The sequence below is a fragment of the Cercospora beticola genome, chromosome 2 (assembly GCF_033473495.1).
Source record: "Cercospora beticola chromosome 2, complete sequence".
Classification (NCBI taxonomy): domain Eukaryota; kingdom Fungi; phylum Ascomycota; class Dothideomycetes; order Mycosphaerellales; family Mycosphaerellaceae; genus Cercospora; species Cercospora beticola.
The window spans coordinates 4,547,295-4,563,907 of NC_088936.1; the positions used below are offsets into that span (position 1 = coordinate 4,547,295).

Here is a 16,613-nt window from a genome sequence, read left to right on the forward strand (position 1 = left end):
TGACGCGAGAGACCCTTCTTCACCTTCATAAGTCAAGATGCTGTGTAACGACTGCCACCTGGGCATTCTTGGCTGCCATGGTCAGCAACGTCCAAGACGCTTCCTTCCGTTCACAGCATGTCAAGGGCAGCTCTTCGGTACGTCGAGGCCTACAAATCCTATCCTGCTTGGTAATCGCCATCGAAGGATGGAAGTAGTTTGCAATGCGAGCTCGAAAAACCTGAGAATGCTGACACATGGCTCCTGTTCGTGGAAGTGATCTTCTTAAGATCGCAGGCCAAGACCCCGATGACATACCTCACCTCTGTCGTGACCCATAGGCGATTCTGTTGAGGACCTCGTCTTCCTTTTCTAAAGGATGATGCAGTATATAAGACGCGGCAGCTGGCCTCAGCCGGTAGCCATCGTTTTCAATAGACCGGGAAATTGACCAGACTTGAGCACCAAACGCCGAAAGCAAGAATCTTCACGTCTCACGATGACGATACTCATTACTGGATCGAATGGCAAGACTGCGAGCGAGTTGACTTCCATGTTGACGCCACAATATCCCGTGCTCATTGCCACGCGTTCACCAGATAAAGCAACGAATCATCCAAATGTAAAATTCGACTGGACAGACAGTACCACATACAGCAACCCATTCGAACACGAGCAGGCCAAGAACTCACCCATAACCGCCGTGTATCTTGTGGGTCTCGAAAGCGACAACCGCGGCGAGCTCCTCATCTCCTTCGTCCACCTGGCAGTCTCCAAAGGCGTTCGTCGCTTCGTACTCCTCTCCTCAGCAGAAATTGAAGAAGGTGGCCCACTATTTGGACAAGCTCATGGGGAACTACACAAACTCGGCGATGAGGGAAAGCTCGAATGGGCTGTCCTTCGCCCACATTTCTTCATGGAGAATTTCATCGAGCGAGGCTATGGTGGATACCATTGGCAGACCATAATGGAACAAGGCAAGATATTCAGTGCTGCTGGAAAAGGCAAGAAACCGTACATCAGCACGACAGATATCGCCGCCACGGCGTACAGAGCACTGGTCGATGAGAAGCCACATAATGCCGATTTGTATATCACCGGACCGGAGAGTCTCACATATGATGATGTAGGTTGCCGAATCACCCTCAAACTTCGACAGTGTACTAATTCAATTAGATCGCTGCCATCTTCAGCGAAGTACTCGGAAGAAACATCGAACACGTGAGCCTCACTGGTCACGAACTAGCCCAGACTCTAGTCAAAGTGGGCGGTGTTCCCGAGGACTTTGCAGCAATGCTGGGCGAAATCGATGAGAAGGTTGCAAAAGGTCATCATTGGGAGAAGACAGATGTGGTAGAAAGGGTGACTGGTCGACCAGCGCGGACCTTCAAGAACTTCGTAATCGAGAACAAGAACTTATTCGCACAGACAGCCTGAGCACGGCGCTGGAATAATCCATGACTGGCAAAACGATTGATCAAGGGCCAATACGGTTGTGCAAAAAATTCAACATGGTCAGTCACTACGACAAAAGTCATTCGAGATGAGCCAAAAAGGTCGACACCAGAATCGAACTGATATCTCCGGAAAGGACTGAAGCGTCAGAATCCGACGTGATGGCCATTACACTAGTCAACCCCAGCTGGGTGTTTGTTGGAGTAGGAGTGAAGGGATTTTGTGACAATATGAGCGTTTGTGTGGGCCCTTTGGCCGAGGTTTTGCCGCTGCTACTTTGACCTCACTCACTGGACAATAGTGATGTTTGAAAACTCACAAGTCAACAAGAGCATTCATGCGCATTGCTGCCAACAATACTAGAGGTCGTCAAAAGAATACGGAAAATGAGCCAAATGGAACCAAGAGTATCCAACAGATTTGTTTGGGTTAATACTACGTCCTTTTCTATCGAGCCCGACTTTTGATCTCACACAGAAGCAGAAACACCAATACACTAATGCCATGCCCATCTAGACACCATCGACTGCGCTCACGAGCAACCCTCACTGTGGAGGGTGGCCCTCAAACGGCGTAGGGGACGCAGCCGCAGCCATGGCTGAAATGATTGAGAAAAGGGAAGGGTGTCCTCCAACGGCGTCGACCGTGAGGGTTCCATTCTAAGGGCAATCGTGTCAGTCAACATTCGATCCAAGATGTAGTACCGCGTGAGATAGTAACGATTCGGAAGGAAAGCCGTCTCAAGAACTCACCGCGATGCGAGCCTGCAGGGTAAAATGTTTATCATCATCATTCTCTGGAGCAGCAGTGGCTCCTGGAGCAACAGGGACTGTATGAGTTTCGGTCTGGAAGCAAAAGCATCAGCCAATATTCAATTTCGGTACAGTACCGTGCAGGATATCAACGATGGGAGGAAAGAGAAAAAGTGTCTCGAACACTCACAGCCATAACCTCATGGACAGCGCGCGCCACATTGGCAACCTTGGAGCCATCGTCGTCGTAGAAGCAACCTTCGAGTTTGCAATGGAAAGCACGAGGTGAGGTACCAGGTACGTTTGCCATATTCGGAGCCTCTGGAACGTGGGTGGACTTGGGTTTTCCGCCGGCGATGACTGGCGTGTTTGTGTTTGTGGAGGTTGTCTTCGCGCTATGCGCAAACTTTTGGCCGAGGACGACAGGAAGAGTGGGAGCTAGGGTCTTGACTGATGGGAACACGTCCTGCTCAGTCGGGTCTGCAACGGCGGCCTCGGTTGGAGCAGGCCCCCAGAGGTCGGCGGTGCTGACCTTGGCCTTTGGGTCGACGACGGCTGAAGTAGCAGCGGCAATTGTACTGCTGAGATGGCCCGAAGGGAGGACGAGCTGCGGTGCAGCCATGGCGTGAGCAGCTAAGACCGCGACGGATGAGAGGGTGGAGGGACGCATGACTGCTGTGTACTACACGTAGTCTGGTGTATTGAAGTCGAATGGTCGTGTGTGTCAGTTGGAAGCAAGAGAACAGAACAGGAGCTGAGAGCGAGGCCTGCGTTTTGTGCCCTCTCTGTTTCCTCTGTTTCCTCTGTTTGCGGATGTGCTGGAGTGCCCACTTCAGAGCCTTGGATTGTGCTCAAACTTAGGAGTTCGACGGGAGGTCAGTTCCAGTGTTTTCTGTTCGGCATCTCAAGTTGAACTTTGGACTACGTATCGCATGGTGCTCGCATGGAGTTTACGTCTGCGTGAGTATGAAGGGTCCTGGTTGTCAGAGAGCGGTACTTCGACTAGTGTATCGATCCAGAGTATCGATTTTCCCAAGGTAACAATCCTCCGAAGTTGCACAACTGAGCTGAATGAATGGGTCTGGAGTTCGGAGTCGGTACTGCTGACCGTCTGGGTCCGGCTCGTGGGTGTGATCTTGCCATATACATCCTGAACGCGTATGGTGACGTTGACAGTGGTATGGTACCGGCTGAAAAGGTGGCAACAAAGTCTGTCGTGGACGACGCGTACACATCGACCAACAATGTCGGGTGTTGTAGACAATGAGAGGCGACGTGAGGTGTCGTCGGGGTGCCGAACCACGGTTCACAAAAAATGTCCATCCGAGCCTGCCGAAAACTAGTCGATCTTTGGTTAACTTGCCGTGGAGTTTGCACCTGTCAATTCCGCCGCTGCCGATCGATAGCTGACAGTTGAGTGCTGCTACCGCCATGAAATTGCTTCATTATGTCAAACCTATATGCACATCTATAGCTTAGCCTGGATCTCACTCGCGGGTTTGCCGCGGATATCTGCGGGTGGCTGCTTATCAACAATGAGACTTGATGCCTGTTGCAAGCTCTCAATCGCCTCCTTCTCTATCCTTGACACCAAAACCTCGCAAGATGGGATATCGTGGATGACACCAATGACTTGGCCAGCGGTCCATACCTATTATCATTTGTCAGCTTGTCGCTTTTTCTTTTTGAGACTAGCGGTTATAACTTACGCCAAAATCTGGGTCTCCGTTCTGGAAGACCTTCCTACCGCGCTGCCCGCTGACCAGAGGGCCAACGGAGGCAAATTCCTTCGTGTTGGGATCGTTCTCAATCTGGTATGCTTCTGTGCTGACCTTGTTCTTGAACAAGCGCGATGTGTTCTTCCATTTCCTCAGCACTAGCTGTGTGTCTGTCTCTTGCGCCTTCACGATGCTCTCCTTGATGTTGTGGTGGATAGGCGCCTCCAGCGTGCACATGAATCGCGTGCCCATGTTGATACCCACTGCGCCGAGGTTCAGCGCCGCAGCCAGACCTTGACCATCGGCAAAGCCTCCGGAGGCAATGAAGGGAACGGGCATGACTTGGCGGGCGCGGTTGAGGAGGATCAGGTTCGTGATGTCGTGCTCGCCGACGTGGCCGGCGCACTCGAAGCCGTCAATGGACAGGAAGTCGACGCCGAGCTTGACAGCGCTCATGGCGTGGCGGATGGTGGTGCACTTGTGCAGGATCACACACGGCGGGTCGGCTTCCTTCAGCTGCTTGATGATGGGGCCCGGCGAGTTGCCAGCCGTCTCGACGATGCGGATACCCTCATCGATAATGGCCTGCGCGTAGGCGGGGTAGTCGGGCGGGTTGATCGAGGGGAGGAGGGTCAGGTTCACGCCAAAGGGCTTGTCGGTCATGGTTTTGCATTTCCGGATCTCTTTGCGCAGGTCGTCGGGCGTGGGCTGTGTGAGGGCAGTGAGGATACCGAGACCGCCGGCGTTGGACACGGCCGATGCGAGTTCAGCGTATCCGACCCATTGCATGCCACCTTGGACAACGGGTACTGCGTCCTGTCAGTACTGCCTCATATCGAGTAGTCTCGCTTATATCGCACCTCGGATGCCCAGCTTGCGCGTGAGAGCAGTATTGAAAGGCATGGTTGTGGTAGTCTGGAGTCTATACCGTTAGATCGGAGGAGAGAAGTATGAAGGCAGACAAATGGCAAGGAAATGTAGTCCTACGACACGCTCTAATCAAGTCAGAGAGCCTAGGTCGGTGGTGCTATCAGTGATCACGCTCTTCTGCCGTGCTAATTGTCGGCCGCATCGACGTCTGCACGCCTGAGGGCCGAGGTCATCAGGTCCCTGCAGGCGTGGAAGTGGTGATTGGCACGGCTCTCCCTCCGTCCCCAGTCGTCTCGCATGTGACGGTAAATGCGGTTCTGCCTTTGTCTTGGAATGACATGGCCCAGCACGGCGCGCACATCTTTCATCAGACATCGCCCAGAGCAGCAGCATGCGGTACTGGCAGCCGTGCAGGTGCGAGAAATGACCGAGTCGAATCAACAGGTGGAGATCCGTCCAAACAGAAAGAGCAGTGATGATGGGAGCAAAAGAGAAAGCACATGGGAGGAGGAACAGCCATGGACATTGCCTGGGAAATGTGAAGAGATACAAGCACAGCAAGGAGGACCGGCGTGAAGATTGCTGCGAGGCATATTTCAATGCCGTGGAGCTGTTCATACCACACAAATCAAGAGACTCCAATCTATGCAATGCGCCTGAGCATGTACTTCGGTCGGTCCTCGAGTCACGACTTGTCTGCACGCGGGTGTACTTTGCAGAGCGTTGTCAGAGCAGCCTCGCGGTCACCGGCATATTTCCTAGCTACATCTCAGGGCAAGAGACGTGAAAGCTGTATGCAGTATGCTTCTGCTGCGGGCGAAGCCCAAACGGCCGACAACTTCGCATGCATCATCAACATCCTAGCTTCTGCGCCAGCAGCAATCTCGAGTGAGCCTCGAGTCCTTCAACATTCGAGGGCTCAGTATTGACTTGCCATACTTTCTTCCACCCCCGCGAATCAAAGTCAGTGCCCAAGATGGTGAGACGTAGGTACTAACTTCTGCAAGAACTACACCAGACAACTCACAGAAAACAGGCAACGCACCTCGCCTCACTCTCGGCTCCGAAGATGCCGTCTACAATCTGACCAGCGACGACCAAACCCTTCCCGAGCACTTCTCTCTTCTCCGCCCATCAGAGCAATCCTTCGATGCCATCCTCTTCAATATCTGGATGACCGTCTTCGCCGTCTGTGGTGGAACCGCTGCCGTCGCTTCGCTGGTACTCTACGCTATCGCTCTCGTCAAGGTCAAATTGCGGAAGTTCTTCCACGTTCAGGAGCAGTCACCAAAAGCGCTCGAGTGGAAGAAGGTGGTTACGGTGTCCCTGTGTGCAGTGGCATACCATCTCGCCGTTGTCGCCATTTGGTACGCCATCCCGGATGCGAGCTGGGTGAGCTCTGGATTATCGCACGTGGCTGCCCGCAGTGCGAGACTTATTGTGAGGGCTGAGATTGGAGCTTCTATGATTGTGGGCGGGTTCGTGATGGGGCTGAAGTTGTTGTTCGATTGAGCACATCCCATTCATCTTGACGCAAAATGGACCAGATGCGATTGAACGGCTTATGCCGACTAGTCAAGGTTTGTCAAAGCACGATGAATGGCAGCACGACATTGAGTGACGCCTACAGGCGAGAGTAAGTCAAGGAATACATCTTCTTTCTTCTACTCTGGGCCGCGTATGGAACTAGCTCTCCTCGTCCGCCCCCTCTAAATATCCCTCGACCGATTCAACCCCTTCAACCGATGTTCAAAATCCTCCTTCGGAATATCCTCCACCTCCTTCGGCCTCTGCAACGTCACCCCACTCCTCTTCTCCCACCCGACCAAAGCCTTCGTATGATCCGCATTCTGCTCCACCTCCTTAAGCGCATCCCCCAAATACCTCCTGGTCAAACCAGGTAATTCTGTTTCAAACCCATTATACTGCATGAAATCCTCTGTGATCCCCAGATCTTTGACCAACAACGCCAGCCCAAAACCAGAATTATACCGCCCTGTCAAGCCATCTCTTCGGAATGTATCTAATGTAGGGAAGCATACGCCTGTCCCTACGTTCAAGACATCGATCATTTGCTTTGGGTCTAAGCCGTATTTTTGTCCTGTTACCAAGCTATCGCTTAAGGCGCAGATGGAGGATGCCATGATGTAGTTATTCAACGTTTTCATCGCGTGGCCGTTGCCGAGTTTTCCCATGTGGAAGACGTAGCGTGCCATGGTGCGAATGATGGGCTCGGCTTTGGCGAAGACGGCGGGAGAGTCGGCGCCGACTATGAGGGTGGATTCGCCGCCGTCGGTGGCGTGCATGTAGGTCTGGGTGATGGGTGAGTCGACGAGTTCGAGTTGGTGTTCCGCGAGTTCTTTGCCGAGGGCGATTGTATCGAAGGGAGAGGATGAGGAGGTGTCGATGATGATTGTACCTGGAGGTGTCAATTGGTTTCTCTGTGTTCGTTCTTGTGTCTCATCTCCGTCCGCTTACCTGGCTTCAAGCATCGAGCAAAGTTGTCTTTGCCGAGAAGCACTTCTCTCACGATCTTGCCTTGCGGAAGCATGGTAACAATAACCTCGCAATCCGCAAACGCCTCTGCTTTCCCATTCGCAGCAGTGGTGTTTGGCCATTCCGAGACAGCCTTCTGGACTTGTGCCTCGTTCACGTCGTGCACGACTACATGGTAGCCGGCTTTGGGCAGATTCGAGGCCATGCTGAAGCCTGCATTCCCGAGGCCGATGTATCCAACATTTTTTACTGCAGGTGCTTGCCCGTTCGTGGTAGGAGGCATGTTGCTGGAAATCTAGGCTGTATGGGTAGTGATATGCAAAAACCAATGTCAAGGCAGAAAAGTGAGGAAATTTGGTCCAGGGTGCTCTCCTACGCTGAACACGAATAAATGCCTACGCCATGCCATCATGCCCTGCGATTTCGGACGAGGGGCAGAAGTCCAATGCCAGAGGGGATGTCATTGTAGAGTCGATCCTTTACTCTGCGGAGAAGAAAGCTTGGGGAAGTGCTCGAGACGAGGCTGCGTGAGGAAAGTCTGCCGGTGGGCGTCATCGTTGGAGGCAGTTCTGGATCCCTTGGGTGCTCGTCCAATGTCCTCCGCATTACCATACAGCTGCCGTACAGACGTCAGCTTCTCTTCGTCGTCAGACTATTCCCACGCAACCATTTCTCCAGCAGCGAAGCTGGTCTGCTTCACCCACTTCCACTCGCCTTCCAGCAACCTATACTCGATTTGGAACAGGCCCTTCTTGACAACGCCAGGCGGGTCCCCAAACTTTTCCGCTCTCGCAAACACCTCCCCGCGATCAAGTGTGCTATTCATCGTGGTGTATAAGTCGACGAACTCGATATGATAGGAAGGTGTCGTAGACGTGACTTGCTCCAAATGGCGCAAGAGGCCACGAATACCGAACTCTTGTCCCGACATGGTAGAAAGTATGGTGTCGGGCGCCACAGAGCTCCATGCTGAAGATTTGGGATCAAAATCTCTTGTGTTGACTGCGTTCGCGACCGCAAATGTCATTCTTTCGAGAGTCTCAAGGGCCTCACTCCGCCTCTTGAGTGATCGCGGGGTATCTTTGCTGCATGAAGTAGGTTCAACGACAGCTCCAAAGGCCGAGTACATAGTTGACATGCCACCAATCAGTGCTGAGGGGCGAGACGATATGCAACATCGTGAATCGTTGTCCTCCGCAGCCCTATATTTCAAGGAAGGCTCTTCAGCTCGCTAAGTAGCGCAGATCGCCGAGATGATGTGCCCCACACACGAGATACAATCCGCCCGTTCTGTGTTACACGGAAACGGTCATCCAGCCTGTCATATTACATTATCGAGTCTTCTTTCCGGCGATCGGTTGTTTCGATGCATCTTTGGCAGTTGCGTTTCTGTCTCTTCCAGCACCTAGCGCGCCCCGACCAGCAAATAGCTTCCACGATATCCAAGCAAATCCTATCACTACAGCGAGAAGTGTCCCAAGAGGCACCCAAGTAGCCTGGGCAGGATCCAGTACTGGTACGCGTAGCTGCTCGACAAGACGTCCACTTTGAGGATTGGCCGGTACGTGGTAGAACATAGTCTTTGGACCAAAGAGCCCATCGTAGCCCAAGTTGATGCGATCGAATGGGTTTGTGCTCATTTTCAAGCCCTCTTCGGCTTCGCATGCCCAGAAAACGACAGGCCACGGAACATCGATGGTCGTGTGTCCAGTCTTAGAGGCAGTAGCATTCAGGTATCGTAAATGCATGGGAATTGTGACTGTCCAGTTGCCTTTGGGTGGCCCAGCGCCTTTTGGAGAGGCCAACTCGAACAGTGAAACAGAGCCCCACTGCTTTACCACCCAGTTTGGTGCTTCCAGATCCTCCTCACCGCTCAGAGCGCGCAGAGCCACGAGATTTTGTGAGGCAAGGAACAGATCGTCCTCGAACTGATACCTGTCCAGAAACAGCGTCGAAGGGTTTGTCATGTATGCGTGAAGCGAGCAGGCTTTCTCGGGGCTCGGCGATGTGAGGGATTCGGCGGAAAAGATAATCTCGAGTTTGGGATGCAACCCCGTTGGCTTCTGAAAGTTCGCAGAATACGTTGTACGATCGTTCGAAGGGAGAGAATGGTGTCTGGAGGGGAACGAGAATAGTGTTGGTTTGGGCTTATCGTCTTCACCTACCACAGTCAGATAGCCGCCCAATTTGTGCTCTTCTGGCTCATCTGCCTGCTCCGGCGACAGAATGCCCACTTCGAGTCGCTCTTCTGGTTGAATTTTGTGCACTCTTCCTGGGATGCCATCTCCATCGGCCGCAGATGACGGTGGCGAAAGAATGCTGATTGTCACGGCATGATTGATGACATCAAAATCATAGTCCACATATGCAGCACCTGAAGTATCTGCAATGACTTTGCACAGCTGTCCACTGGTGGACGCAACTGGGAGTCCCGGGCAAAGCTGGTCCACTACGTGCTGCGATATCGTGTTCAAATCATCTACTCCATGATAAAACTGGTATGTAGAAGAGCTCGCGAACCTCTCGGATAAAACAGGTGGTCTGGGGTAGGCGCCAAGTTCAGAACTGCAGATTAGCTCTCGCTCATTCAGTCCCAGCAAGTGACCAAGCTCAGAGCAGAGCTTGTTTCCGGATGTTCCTGGCCTGCTTGGTGGCGTGAAGAAGGCATGGAGACCGGGTGGTAACGTTGATACTGCGGGCGAGAGTGCAGGATAGTTGCGTGGGGACACTACCCGGACATGCAGTTCGTGAAAGTCCTTGAGGAATTCTTGCACCTGACAACGCCAATCTCAACTTCGTATTCTCGATAACTTGTCATGCCGCTTACCGGAAGGGGCAGCTCGGACAAGCCAAGCGTTATACGACGCTCAACTGCAGCGGTCGTGGCCTGCCGGAAAGTGAGGTCGTCCTTGCCGGCGCTGATGTCCGCCGGATCGACGCCGGTGCCGCGGGGCAGCAGATATGTGATCCTCTGCCTCATGCTGAACGGCAGATGCGGCGGCGCGGGTGTGTTGATGGACGGGATGGGGTGTTGATGCTTGTTGGATGGAAGAGCAAGGGTGGTGGCTTCGTCGTGAGCACAGACGCGTGTGGAGAACGCGTTTCTCAACGTCTCTAGCACCATTCCTCCGACATGCCTCTACAGCCCATGGCGACTACCTCTACCGACACCAGCACATGGCATTCAAGACGCCATAAACGAGGGTCCGGGCATGCTCTGCTGTCTGCATCTTGACTGCCGTGTTGCGGGAGTCGCCGTGCGTGTGCAATATTGCCATATTTGACATGTCCCGCCTCGCATAGCCCGTGTTCAGCTCATGCGGGCCTACAAAAGACGAGATTCGGCTCCCGAACGACCAGACTGGTCAATGTCGCTCTATACGCAACAACCACTAGAGCAGCACAGCTCTCCCCATCTGGGGCCCCAGACGGCGTCCTTCGGAAGTGCCCATAGAGTGTGGAGGTGGCGCACAGCCTACAGTAGCCTGTTCATCCTCGGCGATCTGCTCTTCGCCACGGACGCACATGCGCCTGGGCATGGACATGATGGAGTCCGGATCGCACTGTGCGCGCCAGGCTGGACGTGTCTGCACACATGGACGAGATTCAACATCCTCGTATGCAGCTGCCAGTTGAAACACAATTCCAACGGCCATGGTACAGTAAATTCGAAAACGCGCATGATCTGCAACTCGGCGCCGCGGCTGGCGGAATGCTTAAGTTCCAAGCACAGGCTGTTCGTAATGGAACCGAGGATCAGCGTTCGCTGCGTATTCCACATGCACCGCTTTGGGACTTTTTGGAGCCATCTTGACTGGACATATAATGTGTAACGTCTCGCAATTCTAGGAAAGTCCATTGATCTCGTCTGCAGAGAGGTCTAGGAACGATGCGCTTCTCCCACTTTTCTCTGCTGGGCATTTTCGCCGCGGTCCATGCCACTCCGCTTGAGCAAAGGCAAGCTGCAAACCCGACAGTAACTATCAACAATGGCAGAGTAATCGGCACTGTCACTGGCGTATCGAATCAGCCAAGTGCACCTCCAGTCAAGGCCTTCTTGGGTATTCCGTATGCGCAGCCTCCGACTGGTGCTCGACGATTTGCTCCTCCCGAGCCAGCGACTCCATGGAGATCGCCACTGCGGGCACAGAAACTCCCTCCAGCATGTCTGCAACAATTCGGTATGAACAAATCCTTCGGCAAAAAGTTGCCTCTGCTGATCACTCGCTGCAGCAAACGAAAAGACGAAGCAATATTTCAACAACCCAACTCTCCCTCCACCGGCTGAGAGTGAAGACTGCTTGTACCTGAATGTGTTCGCTCCGAGAGGTGCTAGCCCGACCAGAACTAAGGCTGTGATGTTTTGGCTGTACGGTGGTAACAACCAATTTGGCACAGCATCCTTAGCATTCTACAATGGAAGTTCGCTTGCGGCCAACGAGGATGTCGTAGTTGTTGCTATCAACTATAGGACCAATAGTGAGTGCTTCCTGCGCATATCAAGACATCGTGCTAATTGTTGCAAACAGTGTTTGGCTTTTCCAACTCACCTCAAATTCCCTTTGGCCAGCAGAACAGTGCCTTCCTGGACCAGCGCTTGGCCCTGCAATGGGTGCAGCAGAATATCCAGCAGTTCGGCGGAGATCCTGCTCGCGTGACAATATTTGGAGAGAGCGCAGGAGGCTACGATGTGAAGCAGCTTCTTGCGAATCCACCAAGCCCCCTGCCCTTCCGAGCAGCGATCATGCAATCGCAGAACCAGGCCGCCCTTGGCGTCGGCCTTGCTAGTTACAACCAGGTGGCATCCAACTTTGGCTGCAGTACCGCGCCGTCTGTCATTGACTGCCTGCGCAAAGTACCCGCCACCGACATCCAGGCATACATTACACAGAATAGCCTGAGCTTTCCCGATGTTACTGGTGACGGCACAAGCGTAGGGAAGCAAGCGCTGCCGAACATTCTCTCCGGGAAGTTCGCAAACGTGCCGGTCTTGATCGGGACCAACAAGAATGAAGCTTCCGTCTTCCTCGACCTCTTTGGTCTGAACACTGGCTCGACCACTCCGGCTACTCTAAACTCGACTCTCGCGAACTACGGCTTCCAAGGCATATCTGAGGGCACGATACAATCTCTGTACCCAACTCTGGCCAATGCTGGATTCAAACTTATCGATCGTGTTGTCACCGATCTCTTGTTCACCTGTTCCACCAGGACGCTCGCGGATGCGATCAAAGTGTCCGGTCGCCCAATCTGGCGGTACTGGTACGAAGGTGTCTTTCCAAACCTCAGCATTTTCCCCAACGCTGGAGCTTGGCACAGCAGCGAGATCCCGTCTGTGTGGGGCACGTATTTTGCTGCCGGCGCGACTCCCACCCAAGTCGCGCTGAGCAAGTACATGCAAGGCGTGTGGGCAGGATTCGCGAAGAATCCTGGGAATGGCGCGCCGTGGCCCAGGTTGGGCAGCAGCTTTGGTAGAGAGCTGGGAGTGCTGGGCGGCGAAGGCAACCCGAGCGGCGAGGAGACAAGGCCTTTGATCGAGACGGATGCGCCTTGTGCTGTGTTTTCGCCGTTGTTGATCGCGGCGGGTCAGGCTTATTAGGTAAAGGTTACAAGTTCCGTAGGCTCGTTTCTTGTTCGCGGTAGTGCAAAGTGCAGGATGTAGTAAACGCAATGCATGAAGTGCATAAAAGTTGTGGTGCCGTTGAAGTCAAGCAAGGAAGGAGCGCGCCAGCTTGACTTCACCTGGTCCATCGTCACTCGCGTTGGACCTCTACACAACATTGTTACCACACATATCACTGCCAATTCTCCGTCGCAGCGCATCGACACACACGTCGTCGGACGCATGTCACAATACAAGAAACTTCCGGACCTGATCTCCATGCATCGATGTGCCACCCAAGAAAAAGTACTTGACGATCACCATCACTCGATCTTTCCAACGAGACTCAGATTTCTCTCAGATGCAAGATCAACGATAGGAACAGATCAAATAGACCGCGAAGTGGTGGCCGTCTCAGAAAGCTGCCGCAATGTCGCCCATCGTGCACGGCTGACCAAATTCATGTCCTTCGAGCGATTTACAAAAAGACAAAGTTCTGCTGCAGCCAGGCGACCATGACAGTTTACAAAGCTGGAATACATCTTGCTGAACAGTCTGCAAAAAGCTATCAGCCTGCTATACCCCGATGGTGGTGTACGGAACACCCTGCTGGCTGCCAGGGCCGTAGGGGATGGTGTTGTCCAATTCTGCAGCTCTGAGCCTCCAGCAAAAAGCAAAAAGACTGGCGATGAACGGATTGAACGTTCTGAATCGTTACGATCACAAGATTGGCGGTACCGTGAATCGAACACGGGCTAACGCGGATCTGCAGACTGACCACAACACGTCGTCATACCACTCTGTAAGGTTATTAGCAGAGCTCTGAGACGATTAGGAAGCGGAGAGACATAAAGACCATACCACCGTAGCTTAGCTACGAGTTGCCCCATTATTGGATGATGTCCGCGGGTCGTGAGTGAATATAATGGCCGCAAGACAGCGGGCTGCAGGGCTGGCGGGGCAAGCAAAAGCAGGACTTCGCCCAAAGCCCCTCACCACTTTCTCTGGCCTATCAGCAGCAGTTCTCCATCGTAAGGAGCTCACAGAGCTCGAAATTCTCTGCGGAGCAAGGGTTGGTGGCTTGACGGGCTTTCTGCCAAGCCTGACCGACTCAGCTCCACAACTCAGTCTCGGCACCACCAAAGTCTTCAGAAGCTGTCACTACGATCGTTACCATCCACAGGTCAACGGCTTAGCATGACTATTCAATCGTGCATTTCACACGGCCGATACTGGATGCTTGCAGCTGCCAGGGTATATCGAGCAAGTTTCGCAGACACGATGTGCAGGACCGTCACTACCTTTGGTAGCATGCTCGTACACAATACTGGCACTGCCTTTCATTGGTATATCACCACGATTCAGGCGTCGGATCAAATTGACACCGTCGATGTCACCTCTAGTCTGTATTTGATCTCAACATCAAGAACTGGCCGCAAAAGGTAGACAGGCGATTTCAGAAAGCTCTTCCAGACAAAGCTATACGGCACAACTCCGTCCTTCCTTTGGCCGAGCTGGTATAGTGGGCTTTGTGGCGATCGCTTCATCTTAATTACAGCTACGAAGTGTGAATCTGCGTGGGGTGAACTTGAAGTTTTTGCCGACCAGATGGCCGAGGACAAAGTCATGCCGCAGCGGATTAGATGAAACGTTGAGCGTGTTCTGGCGACCGCCTTGAGTCTATGTCTCAAGGCTATCGTCGGAAAGTGTTCGTCTGTGAGCAGACATGATCCTCGGTGTCAACTTCCCCAGAAAATGAGCCTGCTGTGCCGCTAGATTCTATCGGAGGCACGCAGACCTCTGGATGACAAATATCAAAGTCTTCTCTGCAGATATAACTACTTCGATGCTCGTCAGTCGAGGCACGGGCGTCACTGCACTGTCGTGCCTGGTCCGAGAAATCGCTTCCATCTGGCGATTGCCCTGGTATGCCAAACTCATTGCCAGAATGTACGCCTTTCTTCGCAGACAAAGTGGGCTCGGTGCTGGTCAGCTTGATTACAAGTACGATGTTAACCAAAATCTTCTTTCTGGGACAAGTCTGGTCATTGGTGGAAAACCAAAGGTATATGCTTTGGGCCTTGAGAACTGCATCTTTACCTATCGGTGAAGACTAAAAGCGTGCATCTGGTGACAATCGATCTTCACACCTGCGCTCTCGTTGCTGGCTTTCAGTTTGTTCCACAGCAACGCGTTTCCATCGATGCTACGCACACCATTCGTGCCATCCTACTTCGTCTCGGCATTCAGTCCACTCTTCGTCCCCACAATACTCACAACATCCTCATCGCTGACCACATGCGATAAACCACACCTCTGCGGCACATGCTTCGCGCTCGCGCCCCACACCAGCGCATACTTGAAGCTCTCCTTCATGCTTCGATGCAACGAATCACAAACGTCTTCGATCGTGCTTCCATGCCGCACAATCAACGCCTCATTGAAGTCAGGTTCTACGCCGCGCTTCTTCGTGTACACGCGAATCAGGTTTAATTCGTTCCAGCAGCGATCGACAACGTCTTGCACCCCAAGATCGAGCTCGCAGGACATGACGGCCGTGTTGGGTTCGCGGGCGAGCTTGTCGAGGAATTCGAGATTGACACTGTCGATTTTGTTGTACACGTATATGCATTTGATGTAGGTGCGGTGGTCTTTCATGATTACGTCGATGAACTGGTCAACAGTGGCTGTGAGATTAATGTCAGTGTGCTGTGAAAACAACAATCTTCGAACTTTGCATACCATTCTCGTCTCGTATCAGCACCTCAGCATTCAGAATGCGATAGTCCTTGAGGATGTTATACAGCATCTTCTCGTCCAGATTCTTCGGTGTCGCTTGAAAGGTGATCTTCACACCTCCCGCCTTCTTTGGCTTGAGATAGATGTTCGGTGGGTCCTGGTTCAACCGGATGCCAACAGCTTCCAGTTCTGCCTCCAGCAAAGCACGCTGCTCTATTCGTTTCGTGGCATCGAGAACCATGACAATCATGTCACTCGTTTTGGCTGCTGAAATGACTTGACGACCTCGTCCTTTTCCTTCTGAGGCGCCTTCGATGATACCGGGAAGATCGAGAATCTGAATTTCCGCGCCTCCGTATTCGAGGACACCGGGAATGGCCGTGAGAGTTGTGAAAGCGTATGAAGCAACTTCGGACTTCGTTTTTGTGATCTTGGATAGGAATGTGGACTTTCCGACTGAGGGAAAGCCGACGAGTGCTATTCGTGCATCGCCGGATTTGCTGACATCGAATCCTGTTCCTTCTGCACCTGCGGTCTTGCCAGGTTCGAGGAGTTGTGCTCGAAGACGAGCGAGCTTTCTGTGACGCTATTAGTGAAGGTCGTTGCGAAGTGCCGATTCGAGGCTGCGAGCAGCATTCGCTGCCAGCATGACTTACCCCTTCAGCAGACCTAAGTGGTAGTCTGGTAATGCTCAGCAAAGAGTCCTCGGAAAATTGTTAATCGGCCGCGGGATCAGAGACGTACTGGTAGCCTTATTCTCTTCAGATTGTCAGTCCAGATCGATCACTTTCGAGTTGGGCGTCTCGTACTCTGCGTCCTCGCCATCTCCTCCTCAATCCTGAATCACCATCAGCCACCGAGTTCGGTCTTCAACGGTTAGAGCTTCCTCACTCCTTGATCTTGTCCGTGATGTTCACCATCTTTGCGAATGTTGCTCGCGAAGCCGCGAGCTGCTACCGTATCTCCGTTCGTGCCAGTCGACGGCGGAAAATGTACAGTGAA

The 16,613-nt window shown here is 52.9% G+C and overlaps 9 protein-coding genes and 1 non-coding gene across 10 annotated transcripts; 3 read left to right on the forward strand and 7 right to left on the reverse strand.

Moving 5' to 3' along the window:
- Window positions 1-478: 478 nt before the first annotated feature.
- RHO25_003740 (uncharacterized protein) lies at window positions 479-1,416 on the forward strand (the record flags this gene model as incomplete). Its single annotated transcript, XM_023599226.2, has 2 exons — window positions 479-1,105; window positions 1,156-1,416. The coding sequence occupies 2 exons, from the start codon at window positions 479-481 to the stop codon at window positions 1,414-1,416; spliced, it is 888 nt and encodes a 295-aa protein (XP_023455795.1).
- Window positions 1,417-1,533: 117 nt separating this feature from the next.
- RHO25_003741 lies at window positions 1,534-1,617 on the reverse strand. Its single transcript has one exon. It is a non-coding gene; the product is annotated as a tRNA-Gln (tRNA).
- A 362-nt stretch (window positions 1,618-1,979) lies between these two features.
- On the reverse strand, window positions 1,980-2,856 carry RHO25_003742 (uncharacterized protein; the record flags this gene model as incomplete). The annotated part of the gene is made up of 3 exons (XM_023599227.1): window positions 1,980-2,093; window positions 2,187-2,279; window positions 2,377-2,856. The coding sequence occupies 3 exons, from the start codon at window positions 2,854-2,856 to the stop codon at window positions 1,980-1,982; spliced, it is 687 nt and encodes a 228-aa protein (XP_023455794.1).
- A 798-nt stretch (window positions 2,857-3,654) lies between these two features.
- Window positions 3,655-4,807, reverse strand: RHO25_003743 (uncharacterized protein; the record flags this gene model as incomplete). The annotated part of the gene is made up of 3 exons (XM_023599228.2): window positions 3,655-3,837; window positions 3,896-4,713; window positions 4,765-4,807. The coding sequence occupies 3 exons, from the start codon at window positions 4,805-4,807 to the stop codon at window positions 3,655-3,657; spliced, it is 1,044 nt and encodes a 347-aa protein (XP_023455078.1).
- A 943-nt stretch (window positions 4,808-5,750) lies between these two features.
- Window positions 5,751-6,286, forward strand: RHO25_003744 (uncharacterized protein; the record flags this gene model as incomplete). The annotated part of the gene is made up of 2 exons (XM_065602437.1): window positions 5,751-5,760; window positions 5,811-6,286. 2 exons carry the CDS (start codon window positions 5,751-5,753, stop codon window positions 6,284-6,286), a joined length of 486 nt encoding a protein of 161 aa, XP_065458509.1.
- Window positions 6,287-6,483: 197 nt separating this feature from the next.
- Window positions 6,484-7,553, reverse strand: RHO25_003745 (uncharacterized protein; the record flags this gene model as incomplete). The annotated part of the gene is made up of 2 exons (XM_023599229.2): window positions 6,484-7,193; window positions 7,253-7,553. 2 exons carry the CDS (start codon window positions 7,551-7,553, stop codon window positions 6,484-6,486), a joined length of 1,011 nt encoding a protein of 336 aa, XP_023455079.1.
- A 369-nt stretch (window positions 7,554-7,922) lies between these two features.
- Window positions 7,923-8,399, reverse strand: RHO25_003746 (uncharacterized protein; the record flags this gene model as incomplete). The annotated part of the gene is made up of 1 exon (XM_023599230.2): window positions 7,923-8,399. One exon carries the CDS (start codon window positions 8,397-8,399, stop codon window positions 7,923-7,925), a length of 477 nt encoding a protein of 158 aa, XP_023455080.2.
- Window positions 8,400-8,601: 202 nt separating this feature from the next.
- On the reverse strand, window positions 8,602-10,250 carry RHO25_003747 (uncharacterized protein; the record flags this gene model as incomplete). The annotated part of the gene is made up of 2 exons (XM_023599231.2): window positions 8,602-10,044; window positions 10,098-10,250. 2 exons carry the CDS (start codon window positions 10,248-10,250, stop codon window positions 8,602-8,604), a joined length of 1,596 nt encoding a protein of 531 aa, XP_023455081.1.
- A 909-nt stretch (window positions 10,251-11,159) lies between these two features.
- Window positions 11,160-12,869, forward strand: RHO25_003748 (uncharacterized protein; the record flags this gene model as incomplete). Its single annotated transcript, XM_023599232.2, has 3 exons — window positions 11,160-11,451; window positions 11,504-11,749; window positions 11,800-12,869. The coding sequence occupies 3 exons, from the start codon at window positions 11,160-11,162 to the stop codon at window positions 12,867-12,869; spliced, it is 1,608 nt and encodes a 535-aa protein (XP_023455074.1).
- A 2,232-nt stretch (window positions 12,870-15,101) lies between these two features.
- RBG2 (Ribosome-interacting GTPase 2) lies at window positions 15,102-16,531 on the reverse strand (the record flags this gene model as incomplete). The annotated part of the gene is made up of 6 exons (XM_023599233.2): window positions 15,102-15,559; window positions 15,615-16,189; window positions 16,268-16,292; window positions 16,356-16,370; window positions 16,421-16,449; window positions 16,503-16,531. The coding sequence occupies 6 exons, from the start codon at window positions 16,529-16,531 to the stop codon at window positions 15,102-15,104; spliced, it is 1,131 nt and encodes a 376-aa protein (XP_023455075.1).
- Window positions 16,532-16,613: the final 82 nt, after the last annotated feature.